Consider the following 23,216-nt stretch of genomic DNA (forward strand, 5'->3'; position numbering starts at 1 on the left):
GGAATCCCAATGTCTGCCAACAGGGAGTAACTCACTCTGTATTTTCTTTGGCTTCCCCTACCCCTACCTCGTGAGATTTTAACTTGGCTCTTCATAAACCAAGAACAGATCTTTCCTCCTGGATCCAGATGGATTCAATTCAGTGCCAATCGAGTTGAAACTCATCAGTCCTTCACACTCAGGAGTTATTACACTGCCTTCCTCCATTCCCAAAAGCCTAACAAGGCAAAGCACCAGCCGTCGACCCTATTTCCAGGCTATGAGGAAGAACAGAGCACCCATCTGTATGGCAGGATCACTCATTCACAAACCAGAGCCATGTTCTCACTCCTGTTGCCTACCTTGGCACGCTGCAGCAGCTCACACGCTGGATCAAATCTTGAAAACCCATCAGGAAGGTCTCCATAAGCTCCCAATGGGGAGAAAACCACTCATGGAATCCTCTCTTCTCATAAGATTGAAAAGACAAACTACACCCATTTCCACCACTCTTCCTTTCCCTCTCTGCGTCAAGAGACATGAAGGAACACAAGTATTTTTACCCCTTTCTCGTAACTCAGGAATTCCCCAAATTTAAATCAGTAGCCTAAGGGACAGTCCTTTTGGGTCACAAGCTGAACCAAATATGCAAATCCTTACCACAAAATTCTTTATTCATACATATGACTAATGGCTACTAAAATTGTATTTATAAACTAAAATCATAAGCAATATTTGGTTTAGATCCATAGATTAAGAAGTCTGGTTGTCAAGTAGTACTTGGCAATACTAAAAAGCTTAAGATTGGAGAAGGAAATGGCAATCCACTCCAGTATTCTTGCCTGGGAAATCTCACGGACAGAGGAGCCTGGTGGGCTATAGTCCATGGGATCGAAAAAAAAAAGCTTAAGATGTGCATGTTCACCCAAAAAGTGAAAAGTGGGAAAATATGGTATAGTAAATGGTAGCAGGGTTTCTCATCCTGCTATATTTTTGTGGCCAAGAAAGTTTGGAAGCCACTGATCCAACGCCAATGTCCCAAAAAGACTTGTCCAAATATGGGCAAATCCAACCATTTGTGTTCAACTCTCCAAAGGGAAGCTAGCTTAAGGAGAGAATATGGGGAAGGAATCAAACCAAGAAGGAACACATGGCCTTCAAAGCACGATAAGACTGTATCAGAGTGGAAGGTTTTCCTCATGACTTTGAATGAGCTTAAACAAAGCCTCCACCTTCTAACTTCAAAATAAGCAATTGGATTACAGGCAAAAGGCTGGAGCCCCTTCCCCAGTTGGCTCAGGATCCATGAGAAGAGTGATGCCAATGGCCTCCCGTACCTCCCTGCATCCCAACACCCAAAGGTCAAGGAGAGGCAGGAAACAGCTAAGGAAAGGAGGGGCTCTGCCTCGAGTCATACAGACGGATGATCATTTAATTCTTTCCCTTATCAAAGAGACTTTGGGCAAGTTATTTTGCTTCTGATTGCCTGGATTTCTCCCATCTGTAAAGTGGGGATAATAATAATGTCAACTTTACAGGATTGTTGTGAGACTTAAATGGGATCAACTGTGGAAAGTGCCCTACATGTGTTGATTGCTCCTCTGTTCAGTGCTCATAAATGCTTCCTTTTACTGTTTCATTACCTACTGGGTGGTTGACACCAGGGGATCACCTCTGGTCTACCTGCTCCAGAGAACTTAACTGGCAGGAAAGGAACAGCCTCTAAAAAAGGGAAACGAAGACCCTTTCCTCTCCTAATGAAATCTTCAAGCTTAAATGTGAAAACGCTATCACTCAGGAAAAGCCATAAAACGATAGCCAGACCAATATTTTTAGTTCCAATGGTGTTTCATTCAAGGTTCAAATTAACTACAGATTTCCAGAAAGAAATGAAATGGCTGGGTTCAAAGAAGTTTAAAACCAGACATAATGAGATTATCTAACTTAATCCCATTTTGTTAATTAATCCTATTAATCCCACTGAAGACAGAGAAAGGAAATGTGTTCTGGAACACACAGTAACTTGGGTGAACCACCTGATTCCCTGAGGATGTGGTTTCCACCCATTTTACCAACATACCACACTTTGTAATCCAATTCAATCCAAAACCCACTTGGCCACTAAAAGAGCAGTGGGCTCACGTGGCCTCTTCTCACGATCTACACTAACTTCGCACACAGATCAAAAATAATTCTGCATCCACCATACATCTTCTTTCCCTATTTGTCTGCCAAGGCAGGAATGCAGACACTGTGGTACTCCATATTTATAACGTTTTTTCAAAGGAATAAACTTTAAATAACAAGCATGAATAATAGCACTTAAAGTAGAATTTGCTTCAGAAAATGAATTATACCAAAAATTTCAAAGAACACCAACTGGGCAGTCACCTCTGCCTTCAACCTGCCCTGCTGAAATCTATATATATTAATCCATGTTCTTTAAATAATAGAGACATCTGCCTCTATTGCCTGCAGTGTGTCTGAGACAACAGTACTAGACCACCTTCCTCAGCATCTCCAGGACAAGGACATCAACAAGAAGGCATCTCCAGTGTGCAATGTGACCAATGGCACAAAAGGAGCTTAGATAATGAACAAAAGCAGCAGAACCAGAGCCTTTGGAAAATAGTCCTACCTACAGTTGATAATGTAAGCCCCCTCACTGGAATAAATTTACAAGGCATACATGGGAGAACTTAAGACGGGTGGATCTTCAGAATTTCTATGTAAGTTGAGAAGTTAAAATGAGGATTTAAAAAATGAAGACACTACATTACAGACACACGCGGATTTGCCCACTTGCCATTATGGATGGGGTGTGGGGTGGAGGTAGATTCTAGTTCTGTGGCTGCTGCTGGTTGCAGGATCAAGGCTTTTACAACATAAAACTGTCACCTAGTTAACCTCCAGGGCAGCCCGTAAGAAAGGTAACTGAGGCAAGTTCTCAAAAACAAAACAAGCCTGCAAACACAACAGGAGGGGTAAAAGTTAGCAGGAATGCAACAACATTCAAACACCCAAAAGTGAAGAAACAGCTGAAAGAGGCAGCAGAACTAAGAGAGAAATGACAGGGAATACTTTTTTTATATTGTAAATCTGGTCTGTCCAAAAGGGTAGTTTTGAACCACATGTGGCTATTCACCACCTAAAATATGCTTCAGTTCAGTTCAGTCGCTCAGTCGTGTCCAACTCTTTGCAACCCCATAAATCGCTTAGTTCAAGTCATAATGTGCTATAAAATATACATTGAATCTTGAAATCTTAGTACAAAAAAAGGAATGTAAAATAGTTCAATAATCTTGCATTGAGTGTATTTAAAGAAATTGTAACATTTAAGATCTACTGGGGTAAATTATATTCTTAAATTTCACTTGTTTCAATCTTTTAAATGTGGCTACTGGAAAATTTTAAATGACACTGATTCTTTTTTCTATTGGACAGTGCTGCCCAAGATATCTACACCTGTGCTGCTCAGTACAGTAGCCACTGCTGCTGCTGCTAAGTCGCTGCAGTCGTGTCCGACTCTGTGCGACCCCACAGACGGCAGCCCACCAGGCTCCTCATCCCTGGGATTCTCCAGGCAAGAACACTGGAGTGGGTTGCCATTTCCTTCTCCACTAGTCACATATAATTCAATTACTGCATTAGTGCAGATGAGAACACTTCCATTGCAGAAAATTCTATTGGACAGTGCTGGTTAAGAAGAACTAAAAGGTGGACATTTTACACAGAAAAGCTAACACTGTTTCGAATGTATCTAAGCCCAGAAAGGAATGCATAACCACTATGCATGTAAGTGGTTAAGCTGATGTGGAAATTCACAATTCTGAAGGGTTTATGAATGTCTTACTAGACCGCTTGTTTATAAAAAGTATAATCTGGCAGCTACTCAAAGACTGTTAAAAAGGGAAAAGGTTCTGGCCCTCTGCTAGGTCAACACATCCCTAGAACCAACCCTTGCCTTGTCTGCCTGCCCTGCAGACCGACCATTCAGCTCAGTCATACCACTTGGGCTGCTGGAACCTCAAGCTATGCTGTTACGGGACAACTTAAAAGCTCTCAGGACAGGCAGAATTTTAGATACTGCCACTGTGCTGCCTCACACAATCACTTCCTTCTACTAAACTAACAAATATCGTGTCCCCAAGAACCCTAGTTAGAGATCACACGTAAGGCTTCTGTTACACTTGTTGCTGTCCCACCATTTAGCAACCGGTTAGGAATCCCTTTATCTATTGATAGTTCCAGTGGGTCATGAGTATATATACCTTGTATATATACAACTGAGCACTTGTATCATTTGAGACTTTTAAGTCTTAAGACTTTTTAAGACATTTAAGTCTTTTTTTAAGACACTGAAGAACAGGTATCCTTTATACTTCCTTTTCCAACACAATGTATAAGTGCTAGGTGCACAACACTGCTTAAAACACTTACTTAGCATGAGTTATATGGCTAGGCTGTATATCCATGTGAAATTGTCGGTAACAGATGTTTCCAGTTCCAACCTGCCAATTCAGTGGTCACAGAAGCAAAGGTGATTAGCATTAATTTACTTCAGTAAGAGTAATGCAACTAATGCAAGTCCTTCTACCACCTAAGCCAGATTTACAGCAGAGGGATCCTCCTGGGCCCACACCACAGAAAGGAGTTATGTATAAAGGATATGACATTTTTTGTATCGCAACCCAACATGTAGGGAAGTGCGGAACAAAAGACAAAAGAGGAAATTAGCAATACCACCTGTTAGTATGGTTTAAGACCCCCTAAGCAGCTGAACTTCCTTACCCTTAAGACTTTCCCACTCTGCAAGGGCTAACAAGTGACTTCTTGTACAATGTGGTGGTTACATTTTATGTGTAGCACAAATGCATAAATGACAAATCTTACTTCACTAATCAAGAGCTGTAAGTGAACTCACACTCACTCCAACTTAATTAAGTCAGGGCTACAGAGAGAGTGGTGAGGGGGCTTCAGTCTAAGTAAAATTTAATAGTGCTGGTTACTAGGCAAGCTTACTGTATAAGCAGATGAGAGAGGAAAATTGATAGCATCAAAACAGACAGGGAATCGAACACCAAGGAGCAGTCTGATACTGGAATACTGGGATGTGTTATGATTATTTAACATCTTTGACTCTGTCCATATTGAATTATGTTCTCTGCCTGGTCACGGCTCTATTTTCCCCAAACAGGGGCCACCTCCTTCACTTGACATGAAATGGGAAGTCATCGGTTGACTAAGGAAACTGATAAGAAACTATTAAGTCACTAAAATCAGAGTCCAGATGTCTGAAGCAGCTAGAGGGCCAATTCCAATGTTCTGCTGTGCTATTTACCCACTTCTCTACGCTGGTGTTTGCTTAGTCTCTATGACCTAATGGTTAATATTTCTGCTAAGGAGAGGTTCCTGGGGCTCTCAACAGAATTCATGGAATATGGTTAATGAGCACTACTTTCCTTTCTCCAGAGTTTTAAGAGTGCTGCCCTTCGGTCGCTGGGGCTGGAATGTTTGCCCCAGGTGGCTTTCTGCCCCTTCAGTAGGAGAACAGTATGTAGAAAAGCAGTGCCTTGGTTGCTAGTTGCTAGTTATGGTGATCCAGAAAAGGAGCCATATGCTTGCGAGATCCTCTGGCACAAAATAGCTAAGGCACCAAGAACAAATCCAAGAACAGCACAGTGAAGAATTAAGATTTACACAAGCAGGCACCAACAAGAGATGAGCCCGCTTATTGGTTGAACAGAAGAGTTTCCCCAAAGTCACCACAGCATCAGAGGATTGTGCCACCACCAGAGTACACTCTTCCAAGAACATTTTAAAGTAAGTTAATGTCATCTACCAGATTCCATGCTAAAGAGGAAGCAGAATATCAAGCAATTTTTTTTAATTAAAAAGAATAGCCATTAAGTTTGGAATCTACCATATCCCATTAAAAACTCCACTTTTGGGGATAAGGAGAATGGTGGCAGTGCACATAATTGACAAGACAATTACTTGCTGTAAACAATGGAAAGCAGACAACCATGAATTATAGAAATTGAGTGATCTCTCCTCATCAAGAAAAGGAGACATATTAGCACACAGTCCACCCTTTTAAGATGATAAAGGCCATTCTGGATATTTCAAACAGCTGATTTCATTCTGTAATTTTTCAAATGCTTAGTCAAACGGTCACAATTTTAAAAACAGCTCAGCAACTACCTGGAATTTATTACGTCTAGTCTAAAACTTTCTCAAACAAGCCAGGGATTCAAACTCAAATTCAAGCTAAAATTTTCATGATAAAGAAACAAGTTATAAACATTTTTCAAGAGTTTTGGAACAGCCCGCTAATTTCTCTGCAACTCCAATTCAGTTTTTTGTTTTTTTTTAAAGAGACTCTATGGAGTTTCTGGAAACTTTTTATTTGCTATTTTTTTTTTTCAGTAGAAGTTAAACAAACATGGAAAGGACAAAATCAGAGCATCAGTATCAGAAAGCAGCAGTATTTTTGATTTCTCACCCCACTTCCCCACCTAAAATACCTAACATACTCATGCAAAAACGAAGAAGGAAAACAAAGTTTTAAAGGTATGTGCAAGTGACAATATATTCTGAATATTTCTTTTCCCATTTCCTAACCATTAAAAAACAAATTAAATTCACAGCCCCCTTTAGGACTCCTTTCATGAAAAGGAGCATCTGGTTTCCAGTTCTTTCTCAGCCCACATTAACAAAGTGGCTTGCTAGCAAAACACACATAGTAAGTCTGAAAAAGTGGACACCACAGATTTGACCTAGAATCAAGATTCCTCCCTGCAGTTCCAGGTATCCTCTTCTTTCCATACTTCAGCATTAGCAGACAAGGATAAGCAACAATCGTTACCTCCAAGATCACCAAAGCCACGTTTCCAAAGGCACAAAATATTTTCAACAGTTTTTTAAAAGACCCAAAAATATCTAATGGTATAGCTCAACAGAGTACGTCTGTGCAGTTAAAAGCATTAAAAGCATCAGCCTGTTTTATTTCGTGACAAGTTTATTGAACAATATTCAAGACTTCATCTATAAAAACAAAAATCTGCTGAATGAAGCCAAGGCAGTATTTTGCTGGCAATGTTGCGGCCATATTGGCAATACGTCATTCTATTGTGTCTGCTTTCTAAAGTTTGGACTACTACAGAACTGCCAGTATAACAATTTAAATGTTTGCAAGAGTGTGAAATAATTTTTTTAAGTAATCACTGCCAGAAATTCTTTCCAGAAAATTTAACTAGCAGCAATTTTACATCTTCTTTACTCATTTTTAAAGTGTTCTTCAACTGATTAGTGAATTTATTTTTAAACACTTGACCCACACCTGTACACAATGACAGAATCCAATAAAAGGGACTCAGCTTGATTAAGGCTTTTGTGCATCCTTATTTTCATCCAAGGTATTTCCATCCAAAATGTATGTCTGTTTACTTCCATACACAGCCCTATATTTTCATCCAGTGGGTTAAGACTGACCTAATTACACTGAATATTACTCTCCGAAATTCCAAATAAAGTTTCCTAATGGAATTTCCACTATCAATGCTTTGACAACTTGAAGCACAAAGCTAGAAACTTATCACTTAACAGTGTTGTGTTAAAAAAAAAAAAAGCCACTAATAATTCTACATCCAAACTACAGTGCACAGAACACACCTCCAAATGTTGCTTATGAACTAAATGTTTCACTCATGTTCAGGAAAAGTTTACAAGTTTGCTTATTTATAAAATACATTTTATAGATTTCACTGACCCTTTAGACTAAAAAAAAACAAAGCAATAAAATGGAGGGGGGACCCACTAAACCTAATGGAGAAGTTTCTCTTCTATTAATGTCAGAGTCACCAAAAACAGGCAATAAAATTTACACAGAAGATTGAAAATATCATGATAGTGTTAACAAATGCACAAAACTTTGAGCAAAGCTTTACAAATCCTTCATACCATACAAAGCAAATGAGAAAATAATGTAAATTTTCATCCCAAACCTTATTCTTAGGAGAAAATTTGCAGGAAGAGAGGTATGAATAGTTTCACAGAACATATTTTCAAGAATTTTTTAAAAACTCAAACTCCAATCAGAACTAGATGAACAGTATGCTTAGCAGTTAGCACTATGTTAATAAGTCTCAGATACACAAAAATCAAGTTCCAGAGGGCAAAGTATTTAATTACATTTCACAACAAGAGAAGCACTGTTGTGATTTGACCAAATATGAAAACACAATTCTCTCCAATTTCTACACAAACCACTATTTTCTCAATTTATTTAATTTGGTGAACAATTAAATCAAGTTTTCCTTTTTAGCATTTATCTAAAATGTAGGAATAACAAAGTAGTTGCAATAAAGTATATGAAATATTTAATAAGAATTTATGAACACATAACCAAAATAAATTGTGAAAAATAAAAACTTTCATCTTCAAACAACCCATTTTTCTAAAATGAAAATAGCTTTCCAATTGGGAAAATAATCTGCAGTTGAAATAAGATTCCCAAGCAGCGCTGAAGTTTTTTGCACTCTGTCTTTGGAATGAGAGATGATTACTTAACAGAAAACTTAAATTGAACAGCATATACAAACATATTGCTTTTTTAGTTGAGGAGGCAATTATCTAGTGATCTGTCAAAGCAAATTTGTATTTGTGAATTACCAAAAGACCCACAACACAGCCATTTCGTCTTTGAAAGTCTAAATAATCCTTTCCCTAAACAAAAAATCCTGTACTGTCAATCCTCTAAGATTGTAGTGATGAAAAGGCTTTCCAAATCTTACCACACAAATGAAACTGTTGCCACTCTTAACTCTAAATTACAAGAGACGCTGTATTTAAGCGTTCTGCTGAATTGCAACACCAAAAAGGCACTATTTTTCTTAAATAGAAAATACTTCTTTTAAAAGGCTGACCCTTTTGTAAGTACATTGATTGGTAGGAAATGTTGGGGATGTTTTAAACCAAGACAGAGGCCCATGTAAAAGACAAATTTGTTTTTCATGATATCTCACCAATCTCCCATTCCGTTTATATGTGACACGTCTTTAGAGCATTTTAAGAAAAGTAACCATAAGTAGAGCCTTTTGCGGCAATGAGTCGGACGTTGTAAGGCAAATGTTTTCATGACAAGGACACTCACCAACCAGAACCCATGTGGTCCTCCTGCCTTGGTGTCCTGAATGCCAAAGTATGAAAGGGCAAGGAGTCTCAATTCTCTCCCATCTAGCAGCGGCACTTGTACTCCTTAGAATTTTTGTAAACAGGCTCCTGATCAAACAACTAGACCAAAAAGCCTCCAAGTAACAGGATTAAGTATGTATCAATCTATGGGCTAGTTTATGGATCTTTTCCTATCACACTATTAAGAGTTAACAAAACTAACAATTTCAACTTCAATTTTAAAAACCTATATATAATGATGCTTTCTTATGAATGGACCCTTTTTTGTTTAGTTTTACAAGTCATTTCATATAAATTTGGGACAGAAGGAAATTGCCAGAACATTAGAGTCCATCTTGGGCAGGATTTCAACTCAGGCATCTTAAACAATGATTACCAAAAGTGATTTCTGTTTTTTTATGCCGTCCAAACAACAGGTACGGTTTTTAAACTGACTAAACTACAACTCGGCGGTCAAACCAAAAAGGCTCTGGTAGGTAGAGGACTCTGTGTTTTACTTTTGTGGCAAATGTCTTATTCCACACAGTTTTAAGTGTGACAATAGAAATTAAAAGTTCAAGGTTATAGCACAAATCAAGTGTGGAGTTTTATAATAGAAAAACAACAACAAAGCAATTCTGCTCATTTACAAATGAGTCAATTAGGCAAACAAAGCAGCAACTTCAGAAGCAGGACTGTCTATACAGCAAGAACCCTCAAGAAGCAATAAAGGTACATACAGTGAATCTGTATACAGAGATTTTATTCAATTTTAAAAGAAAACGAGAACTTTAGACAATGCTTTGACCCTATAACAAAGCAAATCTGTCCAGCTTTGAACCAAATTCCAAGAGTAGCCAGCTTCTATTTTTCAGCAGCTGGCAAGAGCACCCTTAATAAGCTCTATTGACATTTCTATCTTCTTCATCCATAAGGTATAAAACAAAAACCAATCTAGACTCCTTGATAAGCTTTATGTGGTCATTTGAGTTTTACAAATGGTTCTCTAATGGTAAGCCAAAATCATTTTTGTGTTCTCTCGAGACAGCTTTACTATAACATACAGCAATGTTTATCTCGGTAGTGAGTCGTCTGTAAACAGTCAACCAACACTCTATGTTATGGAAACCAATCTATATGCAATTGAAAGAATCCACAGGTTCTAACCTGGAAACACTAGGAAAACAATCTGAATGCATTAATCACAGCACTATGAAGACTATATCTACCCTATGAAGAATTGATGTGAACAGCTACCCTAATACAAGTTTTACTTTCCTAGAGCCAATAGGTCTGTCATTTAAGTCAATGACAGCAGCTGTGGCTTCATCCCGAGATTCGAAAGCCACCATAGCTTCACCGGTGGGCATACCTTTTTCATTGTACTTTAAACACACTGAGCCTGGGATCACTTGATAACCGTAAAAGAAATCTAAAATCTCATCAATAGACACAGTGAAGGGCATGTTCTGTACTTTAATTATTGTTGGTCCTGGTTTTCCAGAACTAGATCCAAAGCCAGGAGGACCACCAATGTGGATTGGGCCAGGGCCAGGGCCAGGACCAAAGGCTGGAGGCCCACTCAAATGCCCAGGGGCATTTCCAAGGCCAGGGGGCCCGCTTCCAAAGCCAGGGGGGCCACCTAAACTACCAGGGCCATTTCCAAAATTCTGAGGGCCCCCTCCAAATCCTGGTCCACTTAAATTATTTGGTCCACCTCCAAAACCTGGAACATCCAGTCCTAGACCAGGCAAACCACTATTTCCAACTGAAGGCATTCCAGGCCTAGCATCACCAAAGGCCCCTCCTAATCCTGGAGGAGGGAGTGGTGGTCCAAAGGCATTCGACCCACCAAAATTACCAGGAAAGTTAAATGGAGGCCCACTGTTGGCCTCCTTAGATCCTACAGCCAAGAAGGCATGCTCTTCACCTCCTGCACTGGGCATTCCCGCACCGGGCATTCCCACACCAGGCATTCCCGCAGCAGGCATGCCTGCACTGGGAATTCCTGCATTGGGCATTCCCGCAGCAGGCATTCCTGCAGCAGGCATTCCCGCATTGGGCATTCCCGCATTAGGCAGTCCCGCACTGGGCATTCCTGAACTGGGCAATCCCGCATTGGGCATTCCCACATTGGGAATTCCTGGCACTGCAGGATTACCTGGCACAGACATCTTTAACCCCTTTTTTCCTTGGGCAGGAGGATTTTTCTCAATCTCTCTCATATCTTCTAAAGAAACTACATGAACAAAAGCTTCTCTCCCATTAAGTTTTTTACGGTGTAAGCGTTCAGACTTACGTGCATCATCTTCATTTTTAAACTGAACCAATGCCTGTCCTAGACCTTGCCCATTGTTATCAACAAGAACATGTACAGCATTTTCATCCACTGGGATTCCTTCTAGGAACTGAAGAACATCCATCTTGGTAATGCTGAAGGGAATATTTGTTATATGGGCACAGACTTTGGCAGAGGTGACATCCCCCTCCGGATTTAACATCATTTCCCTCTGGTCATAGCTGAAGTTTTGCAGTCTTTTTCGAATCATATCTATCTTTTCTAGCATACCTTTCTTGGTAATTGGATGAACTTGAATAAAGCGATTACCCATGTACTGTTTATGACGACACAGAGCAGCCTTATAGTCAGCCTCATTCCTGAACTCTACGAAGCCTTCACCCGTTGCTTTCCCATTGGGTCCATAAGCAATATAAATACTATCTTCCACAATATCCAACTTTTTAAAAAAATCAATAACATGTTTGTTTTCTGCTTCAAATGGCAGCCCTTTCAAGTAAACACAAAAACCAGCCTCATGTGGTGATCTTGACCTTGACCTTTTCTGCCCACTGGGCGATTTTGACCTGGGAAGTGGCTGAGGAGGGGGATGGGTTTGTCCAGAAGGTCCTATACTTTGCTTAAAAGTGATATGGCCTCCAGCAGCTACCCACTGTCTCTCTGTGGCAGGACTAACTTCCACATAGCGTTGAATCATCAGCATTCTGTTTCGTTTCAAAGCTTCAAATGTATCTTGAGGGGAGAGAAACTTAACCAATCCATTCCCATTATTTCGACCTACATGATCTTTCAACAAATGCACCGCATCAACACGGAGCCCATGGAAAAAATCTCGGACATCATTTTCCATTGCAGAAAAGGGCATTCCATGCACACTGACATACAGATCATCAGGGTTGATGGGAAGTGGTTTCACACTGCTTTGCGAGTTCATCTGGACAGGATTAACAGGATTCAATGGACCCAGAAACACAGGGTTCAGGTTATTGTTCAGATTCACAGGTGCTCCAGAGCCATTCATTCCAGCAGGTAGAGGTGCCACAGGTGGCGGGTTCAAAGGTGGCATGCCTGACATGGGTGGCAGCGGGGTCATGGGTGGCACAGAAGGGACTGGGGGGATTGGGGGCACAGGAGGCACAGGAGGCATTGTAGGTACCGGAGGAGGAACTGGTATTGGGGGAATAGACGGCATTGGCGGCAAAGATGGCATCGCTGGGATTGGAGGAATTGGTGGAGGTGGGACTGTGTTCATTGGAGAGGCTGTGCTCGGAACAGTTGAGCTAAACGTTGGGCTCCCAAAGGAAGCCCCCATATTTGGAGGAGCCGTTCCTATGCTGGCTGTGGAAAATGTCTGTATGTTTTTGCTGCTTTCATGAACAGAAGTGGTGGCAGTAACTACACTGGGTGAAGGATTATTAAAGTTGGGTACTGTTGTAGGCAAGTTCACCCTGCCACTCATTCCTGAGCTAGGTGGCGGTCCTGATCTACTAGCATTTGCCGGTGGTATATCTAGGTTGGCAGTTTCAAAACGCCTACGACTCAGTTCAATCATATTCTGCATTTCCGTTTTACTACTCAACAACAGTGTTACTTTTGACCCTTTAATTGTACCACCTGTGCGCATCATACCAAGCCTTGCATCTTCATCAGTGGCAAAAACGATGAAAGCCTCACCCAGTTCACCCCCTACAATATGCACGCCCCCATCAGGAATGGTCAATCCAGAGAAGAAGTGGCGAATGTCCATGGTCCCCGCCACAATTGGGAGACCTTGCAAACGGATGACCACAGCCATGCTGCGCTGAAACCACACACACCTGCAGATGAGAAAAGGCAACGGCCAGGTCAGACTCCTGTTTATCACACCAAGTTTTCAGCTATAAGAATGACCATCTACCGTATTAGGCCCTCAAGTATTCCCTCAAACTATCACAATGTCATTTTTAAAAATGTGGATATTCTAAAAACTGGGTACTATATGCCATTTATGATGTAAAACCCAAATTCAACGTCCAAAAGACATTAATTCTGAAAACAATTAAAAGTTCAGAACTCAAAAGTTTCAGGGCAACAATTAGAAGTTCAAGACTCAAAAGTTTCAGGGGAAAACCCAGCATAGGACAATAAAATCACCAATTATATCATCATTGAATAAGATTTAAAAGAAATGTGTACATCAAATCAGGAAACAAAGTTTATCTACAGAGGAAAAGATAGAAAGAATGTGTCAAAGGTAATATTTAAAACTGGCTCAGAATCTTCCTTATAAACTTAATAACTTTGTAGAACTATTGTAAAATTATTTTATATGGCTTGATCTCATAACAATGAATTTCAAATAATAACACTAAAGCAGATTCAAGTCTCAAATAAGTGATTCCATATTTCACCCAAGAATGAAACAATTTATTAAAGATTTTTTATTAAAAAAAATGATATATGGGATTATGCATTACATATAAGGTTAACACATACTAAGTATCCAAAAGAAATACTGAATAAAATAGCCAAAATGTTAGATTCCTAAGTTATCATTCCAAAAAGTACAATCTGGTTACAGCGCCATTCAACATGGCTGTTCCAATTACAACGCAGGTCCAAGGACTTATTCTCAAAACCTCCATTTAATAAAGTCTTGTTTATCCCACAGAGAGGGCTGATAATGATAAAGAGCTATTTTTTATTTCTGAACTAGTGAATGAACTTTATTCAGTGATTGGGACCCAACATAACTCCTATGCTATTTCTGGGTACTCACTGATCTCCATAGATAATGTCCATTTTGATATAATCAAAAAGAAAAGTTTCTCCTAAACTTAAACAAAATTTCAGTATTTCAGTTTGTATAGTTTCTAAGAATAAATGCAAAAGCAGCCATTAGTAAAGTGATCCAAAACAAATTCTTGGGGCTGAAAAAATATATTAATTTGAAATTTATGTGGTCAACAACACAGGATGTTTTCCAAGCCATTTTAAAAATCGACTCTGAAACACAAACCTATTAAACTGGCTCTGTGATCTTAGGGAAATTATAAATTATGTGAGCTTTGGCTTCATCACTTCTCAAATAAGAACAAAGAAGAGCAAAGTTTCCTGCTGCAAGCTCTAAGGATACTAACTCCATGAAAGCAGCTTTCCAATGTCAAATGTTACATGAATACTAATCTGAGGCAACAAAATCTGCAATTATATCTCAATATTACGACTGCTGTACACAAGAGGAATACCTTGTTTGGCTTTCAGACACTTTTCTGTCACACACCTACACAAAAATAAAAGCCACTTTCAAATTTAACCCGGAAAGATGGACTGGCAAACAGAAAATAAGACCATATAAAACACTAGCAATCTGAAAAGAGGCAGGGGGAAGCTTTTCATTTTTGGTTGAAAGGATCAGTAAGAAAAATTAATACTAAACACATCACAATGATAGACTCTTTTGCCCTTATTTACTATTTAGCAGTCTACAAGAAGTTCATCAAGAAGGTTCTGATTCATTAAATCAAATTCTCATTCCTTACTAACTCTGAAAGATTGGCTATACAGCAAAGCTAAGACAATAATCCATTCAACTTCAAAAATCACTTAATCACTAATTGGGGGAAACATCTTGGGTAATCTAGATCCCCAAAACTTGAGATAGAGACAAAGAGAATGTTAGTTTGCATTAGGACAATAAGATGAGGATTTTAATATGTCCCAAGAATTAAACACAGGGCTAAAGTGACATACACAGTTAAGTCTTCATCTGCTGCTGAGGGATGGGATTTTGGCAAAGTCTATACAAGGTACACATGAAAACATGATATTGAAGGTCTGCCCAGGTTACCATCTACAAAAGGGCTGAGTAAACCAAAGTAGTGCATAAGATTTATTCATACAGCCATCCAAAGGGGAGAAGGTTTTAGGTTCTCAAAAAACATGAAATAAAATCTGCTATTCTGCTACAAAGTACCTGTCTGACAGATGAGTCATTTCAATCTATCTTGCTTGAGCCTATCCTAGTTATTTAACAAGAGGATCAAATTCCAATCAATAAGGTTCCATCTAAAGTCAATTTGTACTCTAAAACATATGACATATATACTTCTACCATTTTCTCTACCTATTCCACAAAGGAATATTAAAAAACCATCCCAATAACAAGCATCTCTATTTGTAGGTGGTCTAAAATGATACCGAGGAAAGAAAACAGCTACTTACTGCCTAATAATGAGGAATTCAGCAGAAGAAATGCATCCATAGAAAACTGACTCCCAAAGGAATCAACAACTGTTCAAGACACCCGTCCACCCCAATCCCATCCCTCAAATAAGCTTGTTAAAAACAACAACAAAAAAACCACATTTAGTTATTATATGTATTTTCATGTTGTTTAATAAGCTATCTCATTTTATTTTGTATAAAAACAAACCCTCTATTCAAATGCTCTTACCTGATAAAACAAGAGATGTATTTTCTTAACAAGAAGTAGAGGTCAAGTCAATCCTGTGGGCAACCAATTAAAACCAACTTTTAGACTGCAATAGAGAATAAATGGAGGCAAAAATCAATGCAGGAAACACAAAAATACGCACAGGCCACACTGAACTGTATATTACGAAGGCGAGTATGAAACCACTGGAGTACATCATTATGAAGTATTAGAAAAAAATATAGGTACCAAAACCCCACGTGTTTATTATTTATTATTTGGTATTGCTTTCAAATGCTTTCTCTCAAAATGTTATATATTTACACACATCAAGAATGTGTCATAAATTAGCCCAAGAAGAATGAATCAAGTGAAAACTAAAACAGTCATAAAGCTCAACCTCACATCTGGTAATTGCTTTAATCACTTGATGATTAAACCAGTCCAGAAAATTCCATAACACAAGTCCCAACTGCAATCTATCTCCTCAGATTCCCACCAAACTTTTACGAAAAAGCACAAATTCACACAGTAACAGTTACTGGGCAAATTAAGCCATCAACTCAAGGGTATTCATGAAAATTACGGCAATTACTCTTTCAATATATTTTCCTTTGCACCAAAATAGCAGTCGAACAACAAAAAAAACATAAATGAAGTAAAAGTTCTGGCTGTAGGAGTAATTCCTAGTTAAAAACCACCAGAGTTCAAAATATTAAAGGAAAGTTTTTTTTCTTCTAACACGCCAAACTTGTTCCAAGAAACTTGTTAAAAATAAAAAGTCCAGCATATTAAGAGTACTTTCAAAGTAAAAACAGATCACTCATCTTTCACTGGAATGTCTCCCAAACTGGTGAAGTTATGCACAATTCACAAGCAATTTATATGACCAAATGATTAGACAACTATATTCAAGAGTAAGAAAACTGTCACTATTAGGTATTCAGATTACCCACAGAAGCCTACTTAGAATGATGATGCCTATTTTTAGCTATCTGTCAAGATCAAGATACCACCATTGAACTTAATATGCATCACTAGACACATTCAAAAGTTTCAGTGTTACTCCAAACTTTTCTGAAGAAACAAGCTAAAATAAACATCAACATCCACTCAAATTGCTAAAGAACACTGAGATTGTTTTGCCACAAAAAGTTATGCTATATGTCATAAACAACACTTTCAAAAGTCCAGAGCATTGTGTTAAATCTTTTAATAGTTGTACAATCAATACTAATTTGTCTAGAATTCTAAAACTCTTTACTTAAAAAGCCACATCTAGTACTTTAACAGGTCACAAAAGGCAATGTAAAACAGAAAAAAGCTTGCTTTACATAAAGTTTATGTTCAAACAAAGAAGAGCATGAATTATTGCAGGTTTTTTCCCCAAAATGTACAAGTTTGCCTAAGGTAATTTTCTAGTTAAGCACTAGTGATGATTCCTACTGGAGATTCCAATTCAAAAAGGTCAGGGGGGTCAGGACATGTGCCCTGAAGGCAAGGGAAACAAGTTCCTCAGCCTCCTCCCTTTCAGACCCAAGAAGGTAAGTAAGATTTGTCCACTCACAGAGGAACAAGCTTGGTATTAGCCAGTTAAGCCCAAAGGGAACATGCTATCTACTCCCAAAAATGTCTACAGGGTTGCCAGAAATTACTGAACAAGGAGAAAAGTTAAAAGAACCAGCTGAATTTGACAAATCTCTAGTTGAAGTGTAACATGCTGAATTTACATGCTACAAAATCAATCAAGACATAAATTGTTAATCTCTATTTCAGCAAAACAGAAGCTCCACCTCATCCCATACCAAAGAAAAGTACACAGGAAGCTCAGGCTAGAAGCCAGAACTTCACAACTCTTCGTATTACATCCCTTCCTTCAAACAGAAATTGAGAACTAAAGTACTTTTGTTTTCAACATCTCACTTGGAAAGGGATGCAATGATTTAATAGAAGCATTAGGAACCTACTCATTCCTGCATTCTAAATGTCAGCAAGCAACTAAAAGTAGGATACCAAAATGAAAATTTCATTCCAATCACCTTAAGCTTTAACGAATTTTAGAAAGACTGAAACAATTCTAAGCAACAAAACATCTAAAATGCATGTTTTACCTTCTCATAGAGCTAAGGGAAAGAGAAAATGGGCTTGATTTGCCATTAAATCCACTGATATAGTTCAGATCTAAAACAAGCAGCTTGCTTTAGTATTCTTTTGCACTTTATTTTGAGAATTAACTCACATAGTGGCTTTGTTTCCACTTTACAAATACCAGATACATGCACAAATATTTGCTACAAAATTTTAGCATATTATTAGAAGACAGATTCTCTTATTTACTAGCCATTCCAAAAACTTGGAATTTCAGGATAAAATGTCTGACAACAATCTGCTTTACCAGGAAGCCAAGGCACAAATCGGAACTTGATCATTTTCACTATTCATTTGGTAATAAACATCCGAAAGTGAATTTTAACTTTGTTTAATCAGTTTTTTTTTGTTTTGTTTAATCAGTTTTGATCACAAGAACCAGGGTACAGGTACAATCTAAGATCTTCAGATTCAAAAGAAAACATCAGCACCCTTTGAATGTTCACCACAAAGATGAGTAACAGAGAACCAATCATAACGGGCACCATGCTACATGCAACATAACCACATCATGGTATACATTATGAAAAAGAATATAGCTTCATCGACTTAATTTAGTCTCCATCCCCAAATGGATCACATTTCAGGTTCTGTTCTTAAAACAAATCTTCTGACATTGAGGGAGATATAAACCTTTGATAGCGCATTCTCCACTTTCTCATTTATCTCCAGTCAGTAATCAAAGGCAGTGAATCAAAAAGACATTTCTAAATATGATATTTATGCTCTTGCCAAAAAGACTACATTATTTTTTATATCCCCCCAAATGCCAACAAAGTTCATTGTCTTACTGGCTTTAGACTTCAAAGAAAATATTTCTTCTAACCTAGCCAACCACATTCACCCTCACTACTGGTTTTAAGGCTTTAAATTTAATGAACTAAACTCTATGCAAACCAAAATGTGTTCGTGTGGTGGTAGTAAAATCTGGTAAAACTATAGATTAAGTGATTTTTCTTAGTTGACCTAAAACACAACAACATTCACTTTTCCCACAAACATTTATCAAGCACTTACTGGCCAGGCAGAAGATCAGAGAAATGGAAGATAGTCACTGCGTTTTAGGCAGGGATATCTAAAAACCTCTTTTGCGCAACCGTTACTGACAGAAGTTCTTCCTATTTCATCTAGAGAAGAAAATATTCAATAGAAGGATGGAGTGACTATCTACAAAATGGAATAAAAACAGCATGAATACTCGCTGAATTTCAACATCTGGAAGACACTGGCCCACAAAATCAAGTTTCACGTCTAAAAATTGTACCAGCAACCCCCAAACTCATCATGCAAAAATCAAGTCATTTGGTATGTCGAAGAAAGTGAAAAAAGCCTCAGGTTTTCTGGAATTAGCGTGTAACAGTACATTCCAAGGAACTACCACGATGGTTTCTAAAGCTTCACATTTTTCACCTAACAGACATGAACATAAAAAAACTGAAATTATGCATCACAATACATAAACAAAATAACCAATAATAGAGCATATAAATGTATATAAATGTGGTATAAAAATGCATTCCCTGCTTCATTAAAATTTTCCAGTAATACCGAGCACATCCTCAACTTTTACAAAACAAGCCAAACATATCATTTTCTTCAGAGATTAATTACCATAAACATTTTTTAACCTCCTGTAACAGTTCCTCCCAGCTTTTTAATATTCTTAGAAAACGCCTCAACACAATTTCCTTCCACTAAATCCAGAAATCCTCCACGCTATCAAAACTACCAAGTACGACCCAGTCTGGTGTATGTCTATAATTAAAAAACAAAACGCAACGAGAACGGCCTATATGTCCAGACGGCTAAGATTTTTTTTTCAATTGCAAATGCTCTGAAATGCATTAACAATGTAAATTAGATAATAAAATTCAAAGAAATTCATGTCAGTACTGCATTTTACAAAAATGACACCATTTAAAACCATACAAGAAACTCTAAAACAAATACTCGTCCGAAGTCTCTCCTTAAACAAAACCTTCAGTTGCAATCAGTTTTTTAGTAGGTTATATCGACTGCCAATTACCTTAATCTTGTATATTTTGGTTCCTGTCAACTATCCCAATTTACATTATGTCATCCTGGGAATCCGGGGCAAGAAGGGTTTTAGGATCCAGAAACCTCGCTTATGTTGTCTGCTATTTCCAGTACACAGTTGTCGGTACGTTCAGAGATGAATAATCCAGAGTAACCCTCACCGGAGCTCAAATTTTCCACTATACGGCAAACATATAGTCCATGCACTTAACATCTAGCAACTAAGCCCCCTGCACTAGTGATCTTCCTGTCACTAACCTGTGGACTATCAAAGCCGCTCCCACTCATTTCACGTGGCCGCAAACTACCATCTCCAGCCTTCAATCAAAACACTCAGTTCACTCTCCATCAAAATCACCCAGTCTCCGCATCCCATTGAACCTCCTCCACCATAAATGCTGGAGGCTCTCCCAAGGGACACGTAAGTGATGCTCGTAGCAGACCCTTCCCTACGCGGGAACCAAGGGCCTAACATCTTAACAATTCTCACAAGGCTTGCGAGGCGGACTCACCCCCACGCCACCCGTGCGGCCTTCTCAAATTAACTACACCCCAGAGAGCAAGCCCCGCCCCAACGCTGGCCCTCAGAAGCTTTTCCATAGCAACCCCCTCTACCTTCAGGCCTCCAGGGCGGCTGGCCAATTCTGACTTCCTTCCTACACTCAAGGGAGAGAACCAACTAAGGCTCCCTCCCCACAGGTATGTCCAGTCCCTTTTTTCAGGGGCCTCCATTCCACTTCCAGTGGAGGGAGTGTCCTCACCACGATTATCTCCTCATTTTGGGACACAGTTATAATCTCTGCCCCACGTGAGGGCATAGAGAATCTTGTTAATTCGGAATGTAGCGTGTTTTCACTGCAGTTCCCGTTCGTTTGCGGGCCGCTGGGGCACCCAGCTCTGGCTTCCTCCCCTCTCAAACAACGGGGGCATCCTCGCTATGGCATCATGCCCTCTTCGGTAGGCAGACTCATCCTCTCTAGTGTCCTTCTTGCATCCTCTCAGGACCGAGAGGCGCAAATGGCGCCCCAAGACCCCCGCAGCCAAGCCCCGACCCTTTTGTGTAGGGCGCTCGCTGCGGCGGGCTCCGAGGCCTCCGAAGGCCCCGCCCCGGACCACCAAGGGGCGGCTCGAGCCCCGCACAGCCCCGCCCGTTCCGGAGCTGCAGGAATCTTACCGGCGAGAGCTGCGCGGCACCCGAACCCAGACCCGAGTTACCCCCCGCGCGAGTGCCTCCGCCCCGCGGCCGGCAGCCCCAGCCCGAATGGCTTCCCGGAGCCCAGAGCAGCCACCTCCTTCTTCTCCGCTTCACAAGATGGCCGCCGGCCCGCTCAGCAGCTCAGCGTTCCAGAAAGGGCGGGGCGGAGTGACTGATGTCACGGGGCGGCGCGGCGCAAGCGCGCTGAGCATCTCGGAAAGCTCCCGGAAGTTGCCTGTGTTTCTTGTGAGAAGTTTGCGACGTTTGCGCACTAGCTCCGCCTTTAGGGGAGCGACGCTGCTTGATGGGATCAGCTCAAGTATTTGGCGCTTGGGTTCAAGCAGTTACTTCTTTTCGAGCTTCTGCGAAAGGAGGAAAATTACTGCCTACCTTGCAGAATTGTTTTGAGATTAGAACGACCACAAAATGGTGAAATTTTAAATTTCAGTCCGGGGAGCCTTACCAGTCCTCGTTAACCCCTCCGCGATTGCACTTTGGTATTGTTTTGTTATAGAAAAAATTATGCAACTTTGGTCCTAAGCCTCGCAGACTCCACTCACTCGTATATATCCTATCTCTTGATTAATGTTACCGTAATTGAACTACTCTTCCAAGGCAGAAAAAGAGGCAATTGACTAACAAAATCAGGGACTAAATCCCCACAACTCCCAACAAGTTTGGTGAAGATTTGTGTTGCAAACTAGCCTGGTGCTAGCTGAGTGTGTAAAAAAAAAACAAAACAGGTCACGCTTTTAAACAAATGTATGATGCTGGGAAAGACTGAGGGCAGGAGGAGAAGGGGACGACAGAGGACGAGATGGTTGAATGGCATCGCCAACGACATGGGTTTGTGTGGACTCCGGGAGTTGGTGATGGACTGGGAGGCCTGGCGTGCTGCGGTTCATGGGGTCCCAAAGAGTCGGAGACGACTGAGCGACTAAACTGATACTTCATTATATATACTTTTTGGAGGTAAAATGCAATGCGTTAAGAACAAAATCTACTAAATACAACGTGGTACCCAGGATTGAATCCTGGAGTAGGAAAAGGACATTAGTGGGGAAACTGATGAAATCTGAACGAAATCTGAAGTTTAGTTAATACTGATGTACAGATGTCAGTCTCTTAGTTTTGACATCATAGTTTTATGTAAGATGTTTAAAATTAGAGGATAGACATGCAACTTTATACTATCTTTGCAACATTTCTCTAAATCTAAGATTATTCAAAATAAAATTTATTCAAAAAACTATAATTCCATCTCCTCCTTCTCATCTGTCTGCATTCACCGTACTTTAGCCTAGTGGCTTTCAAACTTTGAGTATCAGTCACGTGAGAAATACATTTGCAACCTGTAAACTCATTAAAATATGTGATAAAAATAAGATACTTAACATATGTGCTATACTGTTGGTGGGAGTGTAAATTGGTGCAGCCATTATGGAAAACAGTATGGAACTTCCTCACAAAACTAAAGCTAGAGTTGCCATATGATCTAGTATCCCAGTATTGGGCATATACCCAAGTAAAATTATAATTCAAAAAGATATTTGTACCCATATGTTGATTTTTTTTTTTTTTTTTTTTTGGCCATGCCTGCAGGGGTTTGATCCCTGATCAAAACTAAGATTCCTCTCAGGAACACCCTCAACTCCCTGAAAATCGTTTGCTTCTCCTTGAGATGGCCGACGAAGAAACGGACACTATTTCAGTTCATTTCTCCTTTCCTATGTCTGACTTGTCACAAGTCGAAACTAAATTCAGATTTTTTGGTCAGGAACCCACCAATTTTATTTGAGAATTTAGAGGACTCACAGTGGCTTTCAATCTGAACTGGCAGGACATAGATGTCATCTTGACCACCTGTTGTACACTAGAGGAAGATATAGAGAACAGAATTGCAGGTGCCAAGGGGGAGGCAAGTAGGGAAGGAAAAGATCAGGTGTTTGGGATTAGGAGATACAAACTAG

The 23,216-nt window shown here is 39.6% G+C and overlaps 1 protein-coding gene across 12 annotated transcripts in view; it reads right to left on the reverse strand.

Moving 5' to 3' along the window:
• The window catches only part of CPNE1 (copine 1), a 37,771-nt gene extending 16,364 nt beyond the window's left edge, over positions 1-21,407 (reverse strand). Inside the window, exons 1-4 of one of the 12 annotated variants that reach the window (XM_043882730.1) lie at positions 21,226-21,407; positions 19,032-19,141; positions 15,888-15,940; positions 8,142-13,269 (exon numbers count right to left, since the gene is read on the reverse strand). In XM_043882730.1, the coding sequence (XP_043738665.1) occupies positions 10,407-13,247 (2,841 nt within the window). In that variant the 5' untranslated portion in view covers positions 13,248-13,269; positions 15,888-15,940; positions 19,032-19,141; positions 21,226-21,407 and the 3' untranslated portion in view covers positions 8,142-10,406. Of the gene's footprint in view, positions 1-8,141; positions 13,270-15,887; positions 15,973-19,031; positions 19,142-21,225 lie in introns of those variants that run through there. The other 11 variants (XM_043882728.1, XM_043882735.1, XM_043882738.1 and 8 more) reach the window with 11 other exon arrangements.
• Between the last annotated feature and the right edge of the window lie 1,809 nt (positions 21,408-23,216).

The sequence above is a fragment of the Cervus elaphus genome, chromosome 23, assembly GCF_910594005.1.
Source record: "Cervus elaphus chromosome 23, mCerEla1.1, whole genome shotgun sequence".
Lineage (NCBI taxonomy): Eukaryota > Metazoa > Chordata > Mammalia > Artiodactyla > Cervidae > Cervus > Cervus elaphus.